At 36.9% G+C, this 14,341-nt stretch overlaps 1 protein-coding gene across 5 annotated transcripts in view; it reads left to right on the top strand.

Annotated features, from left to right (window-relative positions):
* DYNC1I2 (dynein cytoplasmic 1 intermediate chain 2) overlaps positions 1 to 14,341 on the top strand; it is a 57,194-nt gene that overhangs the window by 15,566 nt on the left and 27,287 nt on the right. For 2 of the 5 annotated variants that reach the window (XM_089519762.1, XM_089519759.1), the window contains exons 4-6: positions 4,264 to 4,408; positions 10,358 to 10,417; positions 11,848 to 11,963. In XM_089519762.1, the coding sequence (XP_089375888.1) occupies positions 4,264 to 4,408; positions 10,358 to 10,417; positions 11,848 to 11,963 (321 nt within the window). The remainder of the gene's footprint in view (positions 1 to 4,263; positions 4,409 to 10,357; positions 10,418 to 11,847; positions 11,964 to 14,341) is intronic. The other 3 variants (XM_089519760.1, XM_089519761.1, XM_089519763.1) reach the window with 3 other exon arrangements.

Genomic DNA, 14,341 nt, shown 5'->3' with positions numbered 1-14,341 from the left:
GAGCATCTGGTGGTTTAATAAGTAGAACAAAGGAGTATCTTTGGAGATTATCCTGTTAGCTTCGCTGCCGGGATAGACCCGGGGATGTATATTAAGGCATTTCTTACCAGATTGCCGTTCCTCATAGTGTTTATTGCCTGGTAAAGCAGGATGAAGGGATTGAGCCAAGAGATGCTACTTATTCACACTGCACAATTATAGAAGTTTGATACCTCTTTTAATTGCTGTGGCTACATCCTGTAGAAATCTGAAATATGTAGTATGTAAAGATACTTAGGATTCCCTAGTGCACTTCTGTAAACTACACCATTGGAGCTCTCTGGCATAGAATTCTAAGTACAAAGCCTAGGATTTCATAAAAAGGATCCTTGAGAATTAAAGTAGCATCAAAGTGGTAGAACTGTGTAATGTGGTTATACTATTAATTAGGTATACTTAACTGAGTAGCTGATACAGGATCTCAGCCGTTATTTTATTTGAATCAGCTGAAAATGCAATTGCAGTTGAAACTCCCAACTTTCCAAATGCTTTCCAAATGATTAAAAAACTCTATATCCAAACTATCTCTTACCTTCTCATTTTAATTAGAAGCTACGTTCCTAAAAGCTAAGTTTTTAATAGGACAAAAGCTAAAATATTTAATAGTTTCTCGAAATCCTTGTAGGTATATAACATGAGTGAGAACACAGCCACAAGGGGGCATTGCAACATTGCAAGAAACTACTTACTGGCCTACATACTTATGCCAGATTTTTTTGTTCTTCTCTGTTACACTACAGTGCAGCTTTTTACTAGTTTAGAAACTGATCCTTTTTAATGCGATATTATAACTGATGCAATCGGTTATTCTTTATTTTTACTTTAAAAGGTGTTAGCTTTCTAAACATCAAAACTTTGAGGAAAACCTTTGTGTAATTGCCAAGATGACAGTTTTGGAAAGAAAGGACGTAATAAAATTTGTTAATCATACCTTCCTCCAGACATTAATACTTGTGCCTATTTAGTGTAGGAGCAATCCTTGAGCAAAAGTACAAGTTCAGGATGTATTACTCATAAAGGGTGCATTTATTGACTTGAAGAAAAAATATTTGAAAGAAATTAACTTCAGATCTAGTCTGATAGACAGTGAGGCTATGGGTGAGCCGTCTTGAGTTCCTGTACCAGGAGAATGGCGGGATACAAATAATAATAACAACAACAATATGGGTATTCTCTGATGTTCTAATTAGTCATCCATGGGATTTTCAGGTTAGAGAGATTCTATAAAAATGCTGGCTCCAATTGAAAGAGCCATTTTATGTATGCACATTCTTTTGTCTTTCTGCTGGGATGCTTCTTTCCTGCCTGCCTCACCTCACAATAGTAGCTTTTTATGCTTTGTTAGAGATTGTTCCTGAAATCCCTCAGTTCTGTGATTGGTTTCCTACAGGTCTAGGGGACTGCTTTCAGGATTATCTGAGCCTCTGCATGAACACAAGCAATTATTATGTTTAGAATTTAGCTTCATAGGTGTGCCATTCGGTGTATCATTACTCAAAAGTAAAGATTTATTCAGTGAGGCTTATTCCTGTTTAGAAAAATTGTGTTTAAGACTGCAGCATAAATCTAACAGCAAAACTACTTGAATATCTTCAGTGAAATATTATGATCATATTACATGTTGTTCTCTGATCATGTGGTCTATGTACATGGCAAGAGCTTCATTGAGCACACTTCTCCCATGTATTTGAATGTCCTGATTAATTTCAGCACCAATCTGTGGTCATATAGAATTGTTGCTGATACTGAAATGAATAGATGTGTCTGGACATGTGCAGGGGCTTAGTGTGTACATAGAGCTTTTATGACCAGAGCCATGTTCAGGTGAAAGTTAAATTCACAGCAGAATGGTTGATACTGTATTTGTATATTACTGGTTAGAAATTCTTTACCTGAATGTAATGTATGTAACTTAACTTTTTTAAAAAAAATTTACTTTAATGCATACTAATTAGTCCTTAGTAAATCTAATGCTAATCTTATTAATAAAATGTTAACTCACCTAAAACAGAATTAATTCAGCTTTATTTTGATAGCAGAATTCTAAATTAGTTTATGGAGAAGATAGAATAAGTCATACCACTTCAAGCCACATTACATTTCTGAACACATGATTTGTAATGAAAATAATTCAGGTTGGAAGCTTGCACTCTAGTGTGTGGGCTGAATAGTGAGATGCTTTTCACTTAGGGAAGTATTAAAACTTATTCCCTGAAATAGTTCATTCTGAATTCTCCCATGTCATTCTGTTGTATGTTGAAGTCCACTGCACTGCAATGAAGAAGATCTAAATGTTATTTATTTATTTATGTCCTGCCTTTTTCCTTATGGAGGAAGTCCCAGGGCAGCCTTCGTTTGTATTTAGCATTGCAGCTTCACAATTTCCCCGCTTTAAGAAGAGAAAGAAACAATGTGGGCCTAAATCCCTATTAGAATAAACCTGTTGAATCAGTTTCTGAAAGGTAAATCAACACTTACATCAATATCATTGATTTAGTGGGTTTACTCTAGCTGAGACTGGCATTTGGATTTAGGCCATCATTTCCTCCAATTAGGAGAAACACCTGCAATATTTGAAGGTGGTTTTTTACCATTTTATATTTAAACAACCAATAGATGGCAGTAGGCATCAGTTAAAATCACAACAAAGAACTTAATTCACCATAAATTAAATGTTACTTTTTAAAATTATTAAGTAATAAATTGAGTCAGTATCCAACATTGCTTCTCAATGCCCTTTTTTCAGATTATCTCAAAACATGTGAAATAAGAGAGTATGAAAAAAAATCTGTTTTACCAATTCCTATAAAGCCTGATGTTTGGGGGTGGAAACAATGTTTGTCCTGAAATATATTTCTTCATCTCTTTTTGAAAATATTACTCATAATTATATATTACATATCAGATTAGAATTCTTTCCCTTTCTCTCTTTTTAATACAAATAATAGAGCTGATGTTATTGGTTACATTTTACTTCGGCATAATGTTTAGTGCTAGATTGGATCCAGAATGTCTCATCCTCAAGCAGAAGATCTATCCACAGAAATGACTGAGATCTCACTGGTGGGTGGTGAGAGTGTATTTTTACTGATTCCTCCATTCTCCCATTCCACCATCCACTCTTTTATGTGTGGTGGAGGGGGTCTCCCAGATCTCTGGAGAAGCTTTTCCAGAACAGCTTGTAATGGAAAGGGAATTCACCACTTCCCTTCTCCTGCTTGAGTGGGACTATTCCATGTTAAAAAGTTCTCTTTATGAAAACTCTGGGTCCAATCCAACAATTTCTTTAAAAATTAGAATAAAAAAACATTATTTCAGGAGTGTTTCACTATGAAAAACACTATTTCCTATAAAAACAAAACAGTGTAAAGACATTAGGAGATGATATATTTTTAATTAGAAAAGTGAGTAATCCTACATGCTTGAGTAAAGAAAGACATAAACAGACATTTGGCTTAGATGCTGCCACTTTTCCCCCATTCAATTTTAATAAAGATCTTGTTATAAAATGTTAAAAATAATCCTGCCTCAAAGGAGTAGCTGTTAAAAAAAGTTACAGTTAATAAAATGAGGTATGGCTTATCAGTGTAAATGTGTTTTTAGGAAATACGATAGAGTTTTCATGGGGTGCGGTTGCTTATAACTTGTCATCGCCCCTCAGCAATAACTGCAGCTGTGAAATACAACCAAAATCATATTAATTGATTTGGATCCAGAATTGCCTTTAAGCAAATGGGCTCCTGTTGAAGGAAGTGGTTAGTGGATGGAAGTGATTTTTTCTTTGTCCTTTAGATCCCATAGCCTCTTAGATCTCTTGCTATTCTCTGAACCAGCTTTTCAGGAAGCAAATGGGACTGTGATGGGAGGCAGAATCACCTCCCATCTCTTTCTTCTCATGAGCAGGCTTTCACTCATGGGAACTCTGAATCCAGTCCATTATTCATCTTAATTACTTGTTTTAATTTCTAAGAAAACAGTATGTTTGCATAGTATTAAGAAATCCTAGTGAAATCTTCATTTCCTCAGCATTTTATATAAATTATACTTTTTAATGTAACCCCAAAATGCATTAAATGCTAAACACTGCATGAATCTCCAGCATGATATGTTAACATTGTCTTTTCCCCTTTTTTTCTATTGTTCATTTTCATCCATTTTATTTTTGTTTTGTTTACCATCACTTTTTAATGCTTCCATGTTAAATTAATTTGGAAACATCCTAAGCTGTGCAACCTCTACGACTAGTAACAGCGGATACCTGTCTGTTTCACTATTTAGTCCCCCCTCCTATGTCTCCATCTTCGAAATCTGTGAGCACACCAAGCGAAGCTGGAAGCCAGGATTCTGGTGATGGTGCTGTTGGTTCTAGGTATGACTTACTAAATATTTCAATAGTAATTATTTTGTGGTGTTAAGCATGCAGTACAGTCTTAAACTATACTGAAAGTATCACGTCTTAAATGGCATAATTTTATGAAACATTATGGGTAATCCCAGCATGTCAAAGGACCCAGTTGAGACTTTCTCTTTGCCTTTTTAATAGGTTGTGGTTAGTATGGGGTGTTGTTTTATTTCCCCCATCTAGTCTTCTCCATTCCATGATTCCAGCCAAGAATTTACTTTGTACCCGATTAAACTCCTAGCTGAAGCAATGGGTTATTGAGGGAGGTTTGGATGGGAAAATGGGAAATGTTTGAATATCCAATTCAAAGTAATAAGTGATGTCCATAGACAAGTGGAAGGGAAAGGTCAGGTATATTCTGACATAGGTTGACGATGTACCCACTTATTTATGGTTGTCCAGTATTGCATCATGAATTGAAGTTCACTTGAATGCTGCATTCTTTTTGATTATGATAATCTTCATAGCTGAAAGAAAAATAATTAACCCACAGCCATCAAATTTCATATATTTTATGTGCATTATATCTTAAAATATCATTGTACTTGCTTCTGCATCAGGGAAGGATAAAGTGTAAACTGTGGGCCACATGCAACCCTCAGCACACCTTACCAGCCTCTACAAAATTGTCCAATAAAGAACTCTATCATATTAAGGAATGGTTCTAAACTATGTTGAATCCTGTGCTGGGAGAAAGGTGGGCAATAAATAAATACGGTACCCTAAAAACTTAATGCTGATTCATAGCATGACTTTCTTGTCTCTAGCCATGGAAATGGAACTGAAACGGAACTGAACTGAACTAAACTGCTTAGGCTTAGGTCCAGACTATTTGACAGACCACATCTCCCCATATGAACTTGCTAGAGTGCTAAGACTTTCAGGAGAAGGCCACCATCGAAGGCTTGCTTGGTGAAGATACGGGGAGAACCTTCTCGGTGAGGGTATGGGAGAGAGCCTGCTCTCACCCTCTGGATCTCTCTCCCATGGGAAGCTAGGCTGGCCCCCTCCATTCTTTCTTTTTGTCGGCAAGCAAAAATGTTTTTATTTAGGCAGGCGTTTTAATATATAAACATGACAGGGTGGTTTTTATATTGCAACCTTTCTGAGAGAAAGGCAACATAGAAAGTAAACAAACAAATAAAACTGAAATGTAATGATCACCGCTAGATTTCTTAATCACTCCACCCTGTGGTCCACCAGTAAGAGAAAGTTATGTCAATCTGTAGGATTCATACAGCCTTAATTAGTCTTAATTTAACATGGACATGTGGTTGGGTACAGTCATATGCAGATCATCAGATAAAGGACACTCTTGGTATGGCAGTTGACAGGACTATAGGCTTCACTTGGGCCGTGTAAAACTATTGTCTTTGTTTTCAAGTCTGTTGTTTGTGTAACTGAAATCCACAGAGTGGAATAGAGTTCTCCTTTATATTGGAAAATAAGAAAAAGGTACTATTTTTGTTAAGCATATAAAAGAGGGAACGTACACCGTGTGCTAGATATTTACACTGAATGCTTGAGTTTGAGAACCAAGCCACAGAAGCATCAGTCTCTTATGTGTTGGCAGGATAGTGTGAGAAGTTCTGGATCATGTGAACAGAACCCATCCTCTGACCCCTTTTGCATAGTCTGGTAATTCTCATATTATACCGTGATGATGATAGAAGGAGCAGGATGTTGCTATGGGTGAATTTGTGAATGAATGGCCAGCAGTCATAGCAGTGGGTATCACTGGATAACACTGTAAGCTGTAGAATATGTTTTTGGTTTCTCTGATTTTAAATACACACACACACACACACACACACACACACAGAGAGAGATAGTCATCCTTGTTATTGTGGGAGATTTGTTCCAGTCCCCTCTGCAGATAGTAAAAAATGCAGGGCTCTAAGTCCCATTCTTTTCAATGGACATGTGTGCATGTCTGTAGCCATGTGCATATGCACCCATTGAAAAAGCTGGGACTTGCTGTCTGCAGAAGATCAGATCCATGGATGGCAAGTCCACAGTTGGCATGTATGTGCTGTATAACTTCATTTGATACAGCTTTGAACAAATAGCTTGTAGAATGGTTATGTTACTAATGTTTTTTATGTTTGCTCAGTTTTATTGAGCAGTGCCCAAGATCTGGTTAGAAATGTGTTGGCTACTGAAGCTCTTAAGAGGAGTGACTATTATTTTACCACATTCAGAATGCTTATTCATTACGTGAATAAATGGTTGCCCGGATACAGTACCACAGTCCCTCTTCTGAAACTAATGGAGACTTTCATAATTATGAGGGAGTCAGGTGAAAGGAGGTTGAGGAAGACCCTAAACAGATGGGCTGAAAAAACCACAGTGGGGCCACTTGAATGTTGTTTGTACCGGGGCTGTGGAGAACACACATGCCCGGCCCCAGTCCAGGCCACTGCCATAGTCCTGAACTGAGCCACTGAAAAGGAGTGGACTTTTCCGCTCTTTTTTGACCCGGTTCTTTTCTGAAGATGCCACATCACCACAGTTTCCCGCCACATTCAGGGCATGCATCATCTAAATACTACGCCCCGAATGTGGCGGGAAACTGCGTCATTTAGCCTATCTGTTTTGTGCTGAAGAGAGTGAGGAAAGTCAGCTCTTTTCAGAGAGCTTGGAGGTTACTGTATATACCCATTTGTAAGTCAAAAAAATTTAAGCCCAAAAATTGACCCCAAAATTGCAGCTTGACTTATTTACGGGTCAGTATGGTAATGTGGTAGCAGCCAGGCAGTCAGGAGAGCAGTTTCTTTCACTTTTGAGTCAAGCAGAAAGAGTCCTGGGTGACTGATTGATATTGCTGTTTATTTAAGAGTCCCTCTCCTGCCAGCATACCTCACTATCTGGGGAGTGAAGGCTGAAACACTGATGCAAAAAGGCTCAATTGCTGTACACACACATACACACAATGAAGGAGCCTCCAAATTTTACCCTCAACCTGTCTACGGGTCATGGCAAAATGCATAATTTTGATTCCAAAACCTGCCCTCGACTTATACATTAAGTCGACTTATAGCCGAGTATATATGGTATTTAAAACCAAAGGTGAAATGTAAGCAAAAAACAGGGATGCTGTAGCTAAATGTAATGGGCTGCCCGCATGGTTAAATAATAATAATAATAATAATAATAATAATAATAATAATTTATTTCTATACCGCCCTTCTAAAAATCAGGGCGGTCTACAACAAGAAAATCCATACAATTAAACATATTAAAATACATTAAAACATTGCAATAAAAACAAGCAAACTCATGCCAGCTCAACCAGCTGAGTAAAATAAGTTTTAAGGAAGCTATAGAAGGCAGGGAGCGTTCCCTTTTAAAAGTGGATCTCTTTCCTAGCTAACCAAAATTAAATAACAGAAAAATTTGGCCTAAAACTTGCATTTTGATAAGCAAATAAGGAATTTAACAAACATGTTGTTTAAGCCATAAAAACCCAATGATACACTTATTTAAATAAATAGATCCAAATGTCAACTGGGAAACAGAAACCAGGAAATAAAAACCAGGAAACACATTGGCAAAATATTTGGCCTTTTAGATAGCAAAGCAGTATGAAAGAAGAACAAACTATTGCCTGCCGTTATCTCTGTTTGTTTGTCTATTTTGAATTAAATTTGGATTTGAGCTGAGAGGACAGGGCAATGTGTGCACCCAGCTCCCCTTAGCAGGATTTTTTCCTTAGCGCTTCTTCATGCCTAACTAAAGGAAGGAAGGATGATATTCTTCCTTCCTACCTATTCAGCTTTGCTTGAATGAACATAGCATGTGTTTGTGTCTGTGTGCATACTCAGTCTGTGCATCTGACATGCGTTAGCCTGATTCTGGGTCACTAAGTGCTTTAAAGGTTATCTTAAGAACCACCTTCTCCCAGCTGAACCTGCCTGAGTCTTTCAGAATGGCCATAGAGGTCCTGCTTTTCATCCATTGACATTGTGACTGGTAGGTACAAGGAAGATGGCATTTTGGTGACACAAAGTAGGGAACGGCCTCTGTGGAAAGATCCATTGGGCTCCTTTTGTCCTGGTTTTAGAAATATTTTGAAAACCTTTTCTCTGGACAGTGATGAGGATCAGTCCATACTTGTTGGATTATTGTCTGTATTACCCAGAAACAGAGGTAGCAGTCACATGTAGACAGCCTGTTATATTTAGTACTGATTTTTTGTTTTTGTTTGTAGATTTCATATTACTACTTTGTTTTGAATGTTATTAGTTAGCAGTTGTTTGCTTTTTATGCATTGTTTTATTGCCATCTATGGTAAAGAAAAGGATACAAATTAAAATTAATTATTATTATTATTATTAACCTTTATTTATGAAGCGCTGTAAATTTACACAGTGCTGTACATACAATCTTCTTAGTTAGACGGTTCCCTGCCCTCGGGCTTACAATCTAGTAATAATAGTTAGAATAATGAATGTGAATAGCAAAATGTAGATCAGTTGCCTCTAATCACGTGAAGCAAGTTGAAATACTTGTAATATCAGCAGACTGTCCCATTTAAGCAGGATATGTTCCTGCTCATTTCTGTGCACATAAGGTAATAACTACATAGGATTGTGTCAGTTTTTTTAAATGTTGCAAACTGATGGTAAGTACCTAAAAGCAGTTGATCATTTCAATATCTGTTGTATATGTGTGTTTAAATTGACCTTCTTCCACCATCACCTCCCACACTATGAGTAGAACATAAAGAGTAGAATATGTAAAATGTTACAGGTTACTGCTAATCTTTTGTTTTGTCATGTTGCACTGTATCTTAACCATTAGAAATCTTTTGTTATTTTAAGATCACATAGTTTTGTAAGCGCAGTTACTAGGAAGTATTGAATTGTAACCATTCCCGGAGGAGTAGTCTTGCTATTCTCCCAACCACCACCACCCCCAAGATATTAAGTTTCAAATTCAGCAGCACTTACTTCTGAGTAACTGAGAATCAGGCTGTCTCCCTTGCTATTTCCTATGACATTGACTGTCTTGAGTTGACTTTAAATTAAATGACATAGGCCCAAGGCACTGCTTAACCCATAATTATAGCAGTGTCACATCTTGGAAACACTAGCAGCAGTATATCCCAGTGGAAAAGCACTTTTTTTGTACCCAAAGGTTTATGTGTTGACTCATTTCCTTTACCAATATGACAATTTCCTGAACATATGTAATGCTTGGGGCAAGATTACAATATGTTGGCAAACTAGATCAGATGACACGGCTTAATCTGTATAGTTAATTTACCAGTGTGTAAAACTCTTCTCTGTTCTGTTTGGTCTATGCCATAAATCTTCAATTTTATTTTCTCTTCAAAATAACTGGATGCATCTCTAAATACTGGGGCTGTCACCTAATTAAAGAAATCGGTTACTCATACAACTTTTAATTGATTAAATCTGCTTGCATTTCCATATGATTAAGCGTATGCACATGTGTTGTATCAGACCCCATCTTAGAAGAGACACTCCCTCCTGTGTAGGAGAGAGTGTGTTGTTTTCTAAGGTGATGTCTGACATGTGCAGGCTTAGTAAGTATATCCATTAAAATTAAATTTATTTTTAAAAATCTTTTGGTCCATTTTACGAGGGTAGTACTTTTAGCCAATTAAAATATTTTAATAAATTGATTTCAATGATTGATCGACTAATTATAACAGCCCTACTAATTGCTCTGAATTGTGTGTTTGCATTTTAACTGGTATATTTATTGCATGTCTTGTAGCTTTGAATGTCCACCCAGTTTTTACTAACTAATCTGCCAGGCATTGTTTTATTTCTGAAGCTGTAATTTGACCGTAGCTTAAAATAGCTTTAACATTTCATAGAATGTACTTGCTTCACTAATCTCTGGCCCTTTTTTGCTACTGCTGCATGGTTCTTCAAACTGTATCAGGACGCTGCATTGGGATACTGATCCATCAGTTCTACAGCTCCACTCTGATTCTGATATGGGGTACAGCAGTGAATTTTTTTATCTTCCATTTTTGTATATCCATTGTTGTTGTTTTTGTAACACAAAGAAGTTTTCTTCCTGAAGCATAATAATATTTACATGGACAGCAATTTCAGCTGTAATTATCTACATGAGTGTGTAGTGTAGTGTGATATCTACATTAAGTGATATTGATGCATTGATCAGCAGCTTCCACAGTGAGCCCTGGCACTATGTGTTAAATCAAAAGAGTAATCTCTTTGTGGAGAGCTGATAACATGTGACTGAACAACAATTGTGAGCTCATACCTGGCACATCACACATCCAGAGGGCTACCTCGTGTTCAGCATCTTAATGCATCTAATTTTCTAAAATGTCTAGTTTATCAACTTATTAAATGCTTTTTCTCACATTTTAAAAAGTAACTTTTTAAATTTTTGACATTCATGGATTATCTAAAGCCATTAATAAAGTCTGTAATAGGAGGATAATACTAGCCTACCTCAAAAGATTGTTGAGATAACTTATGGAATGATGTGAGCGCTCAGGAAAGGTCCCACAAGAAACATGGAGGAGAAATAGTGTGTGATGGGTTTGCCCTGAACTCACTTTTTTGTAAATTTCAAACACAGTGTGGTGAAAATCTCTTATTATATCCATGCATTTACTGGGGAAGACTATTATTACACACATATGTAGATCAAATAGTACTTGGAATCTCTCCAATCTCAATTGAACAATTTGTTGCATTGTTATTTTCTTATTTTCAGTTTATTTCAATGTAGTAACTCAAATTCTTGCAAGTCAGATTTCAGTCGTGTTGTGATTATCAGAAGTAAAACATTTTTTTAGTGGGTTGAATCAAGATGTTGCTGTGTAAAGTCGAAGACTTTCATGGCCAGCTTCCATAGTTTTTTGTGGGTTTTTCGGGCTATGTGGCCATGTTCCATCAGATGCCAGCCACAGATGCTGACGAAACGTCAGAAAGAAACTCTGCTAGAACATGGCCACATAGCCTGAAAAACCCACAAAAAACCAAGATGTTGCTCTTTTTCTGTAGGCAGAGGGAATGGATATCCCATGGAGGCTTCTTACTGGAGGAAGAGGGCAAAGTAGTCATTTTCACTGCTTCTTCCTCCCATTGTAGCATTTGGTGCCAACTCACACATTATTGTGGAACACCACCTAAACCTTCCAGATCAAATGTATGGGGATATCGGAGACCACAAGGAGGGAGAACTCTGATTATGGAAGAAATAGTGTTTCTTCCAATGGAAAAAAAAGGATGGCTTTGGTTTCTTAAAAGCTAAAACATGCAATATTCACCAGTGTATAGTTGGCATAGAGTAAAATGATGAAGCATCTATTTCTCATAAAATTATTTTGCATAGAGTAAATAATTAGTGATTGAATTTAAACACAATGTTTATAACTTTTTCCCTTTTTTTAGACGTGGACCCATTAAACTTGCAATGTCCAAAATTACACAGGTTGACTTTCCTCCTCGAGAAATGGTCACATACACAAAGGAGACTCAAACACCAGTTATGACTCAGCCGAAGGAAGGTGAATATAAATTTTGTTCCTACTATTCCTTTGTTTTATAAACCCTTCATGAAAAGGGTCTCTTGTTTTTTCTTAAAGTAGAGATAAGCAAATGTTTGCAAGATAAGAAATAACTTTTTTGCAGATGACTTTGAGTTTTATTACAATGCTGACTTATTTTTTTAGATTGTTTGTATGTCAAGAATTTTGAGAGCATTCCTAACTTTGTAAAGTAAAAGTACCTTTCCTTCTAGAATAAGACTAGGTAGAGTTTCTTTAACATAAGATAAACTAGAGAACATTGGCTCTAGAAAAGAAGCTTATGTATGGTGCTGTTGAGAACCATGCACAGTAACTGCAGGTTTTTTTGACAAGTTTGTGTTAAATCATCTTTGCTAACCTGTCAATTAGATCACATGTGAAAATGAGCTGTGGCTTTCTTTTTAGCAGGTAGAGGTACTTCAGCAAAAAAAAAAAAAAACCTCAAAAAATAGACAGCTCCATACACTGTTCTTCTGTATGCTTACAGTTTGGGCTCAGATCTTGTACTGAGATAAGGAAGATGCAAAGGTTCATATGCTGGTTTGTACTTAGTAACATAAAGGAAGGCTTATGACATTCAGTTGTTAATCTATAATGTTTCATGTTCTGCCTTTCAATCCAAGGAAGTTTCATAGTGCTTGTCGTAAAGCTAAGGTGTGGGAAGTAGGCTTAGGACTCCTGCCTTAAAATAAAACAGTTTGAATAGATAGCGTCTGTTTGAGATTTAGACTTGTGGAGACACTTTACAGTTCCTTTTAAATGACTGTTGGAAATGGGAAGCTATTGATATTTTCTTAGCCTTTTAGAAAATTTGGCAGCAACATTGCAGTTCTCTGGGAACTCTTAGAGGTTCTTTTATTTATTTTATTAATTTATATCCCACCTTTTCCCAGTACTGGGACTCCTGGTGACTTACAGAATATTAACTCCAGTAAAGACTTAGACATTTCAATAAATGACCAATTAGAAAGAATAATACAGATACATGCTTCATATAGTATGCATGCTTGTGCACATGTGTCTTCAGGTCGCCTATCAGCTTATGACAACCCCATGAATATTATAGAGATTTCTTAGACAAGGAATACTCAGAGGTGGTTTTTACAAATCCTTTCTCTGAAATAGAGCCTTCAGCTCTTGGTGCCTGCCTGGTGGTCTCCCGTCCAAGTACTAACCAGAGCCAGGGTCAGCTCTAGATATTTGGCCACCCTAGGCAAGAAATACTTTGGCTTCCCCTGTCGCCCTCTCATAATTATTTTCTGCTGTTTCGTTTGTTAAAGCTAAACATGACATAAAACTTAGGTTCCAATCTCTTGTCATAGTATTGAGAAAAACTTGTTGTAAGAATGCAACACAGTATTAAACGTACTAGGCAAACATTCAAAATCAAATCAGTTTGTTGTAAACAGTAAACTCAAGATGGCTGGTGACTGGCGTTCCGTGTTGTGGCACCAAGGGTAAGGCAGGTAGTCGGTGAAAGGAAAGGGGCTGTTGACCTTGAGGCTACATTCAAGGTGCATGTGGAAGGCGGATGATGTACCATGTGACTGTACCACAGACACAGGGGGGCACACATGTATGTTTTGGCCATTGTTCAAAGAAACTGTCATACAGTAGCTTGCATTTACGTTGCTTGCTGTAATGAGTTTTCACTTTAATATTGTTTAATTACGCAAAAAAAAACCAATACAAAAAAACCACCTAGCTGCCCCTAAATTTTGCCGGCCTAGGCGGCTGCCTAGTTTCCCTATATGGATGACGCAGTCCTGACTAGGACTGACCTTGCCTAGCTTCCCAGTTAAGACAGGATTTGGTGCCTTGATGGTATTTAGGCCCCTGCTTCATATAATACAGATCGTATAATGTTGCTACAATTTTCGGTGTTGCTCAGATTTATGCTTTGAATATATAAGCAATGTATTGTGTTGGTGTTTACGTGATATTGGAGCTTAATTTACCTGAGATCATTTTATGCTGCCACAGTTTGTTGAAAAGATTCTAAGAAATATTTAAAATCTTAGTTCATGTTACTGGCATGGTTTCTTACTTAACAGCACTTTCATTTAAAGAAATGACATCATGTTCTATCTTCCTGTTTATCAAGGCTTCCTGACAGCCTTTCTGCTTAATAGGGTGGGCTTAATTCCATGATAATAGTTCTCTACTGCTTGTCTCACATGAGCAGACCCATTTTGTGTTATGCATCTACTGACTTGGCTATATAAATACTAAAAACGATTATTCAGTTACTTATTAAATTACCAAGTGGGTTTTATCTCAACTAATTCTCAGTCTGGAGCTCAGGTAAAGCAGCATTAATTTTTACCATATTGTAGTTTAAAGCTTCCAAAAAGGGA

The sequence above is a fragment of the Sceloporus occidentalis genome, unplaced genomic scaffold (assembly GCF_023333645.1).
Source record: "Sceloporus occidentalis isolate IW3139 unplaced genomic scaffold, rSceOcc1.0.p SCAF_4, whole genome shotgun sequence".
NCBI classification, from domain to species: domain Eukaryota; kingdom Metazoa; phylum Chordata; class Lepidosauria; order Squamata; family Phrynosomatidae; genus Sceloporus; species Sceloporus occidentalis.
Note: the sequence above shows the minus strand (reverse complement) of the source record. Positions and strands in the feature narration are given on the sequence as shown.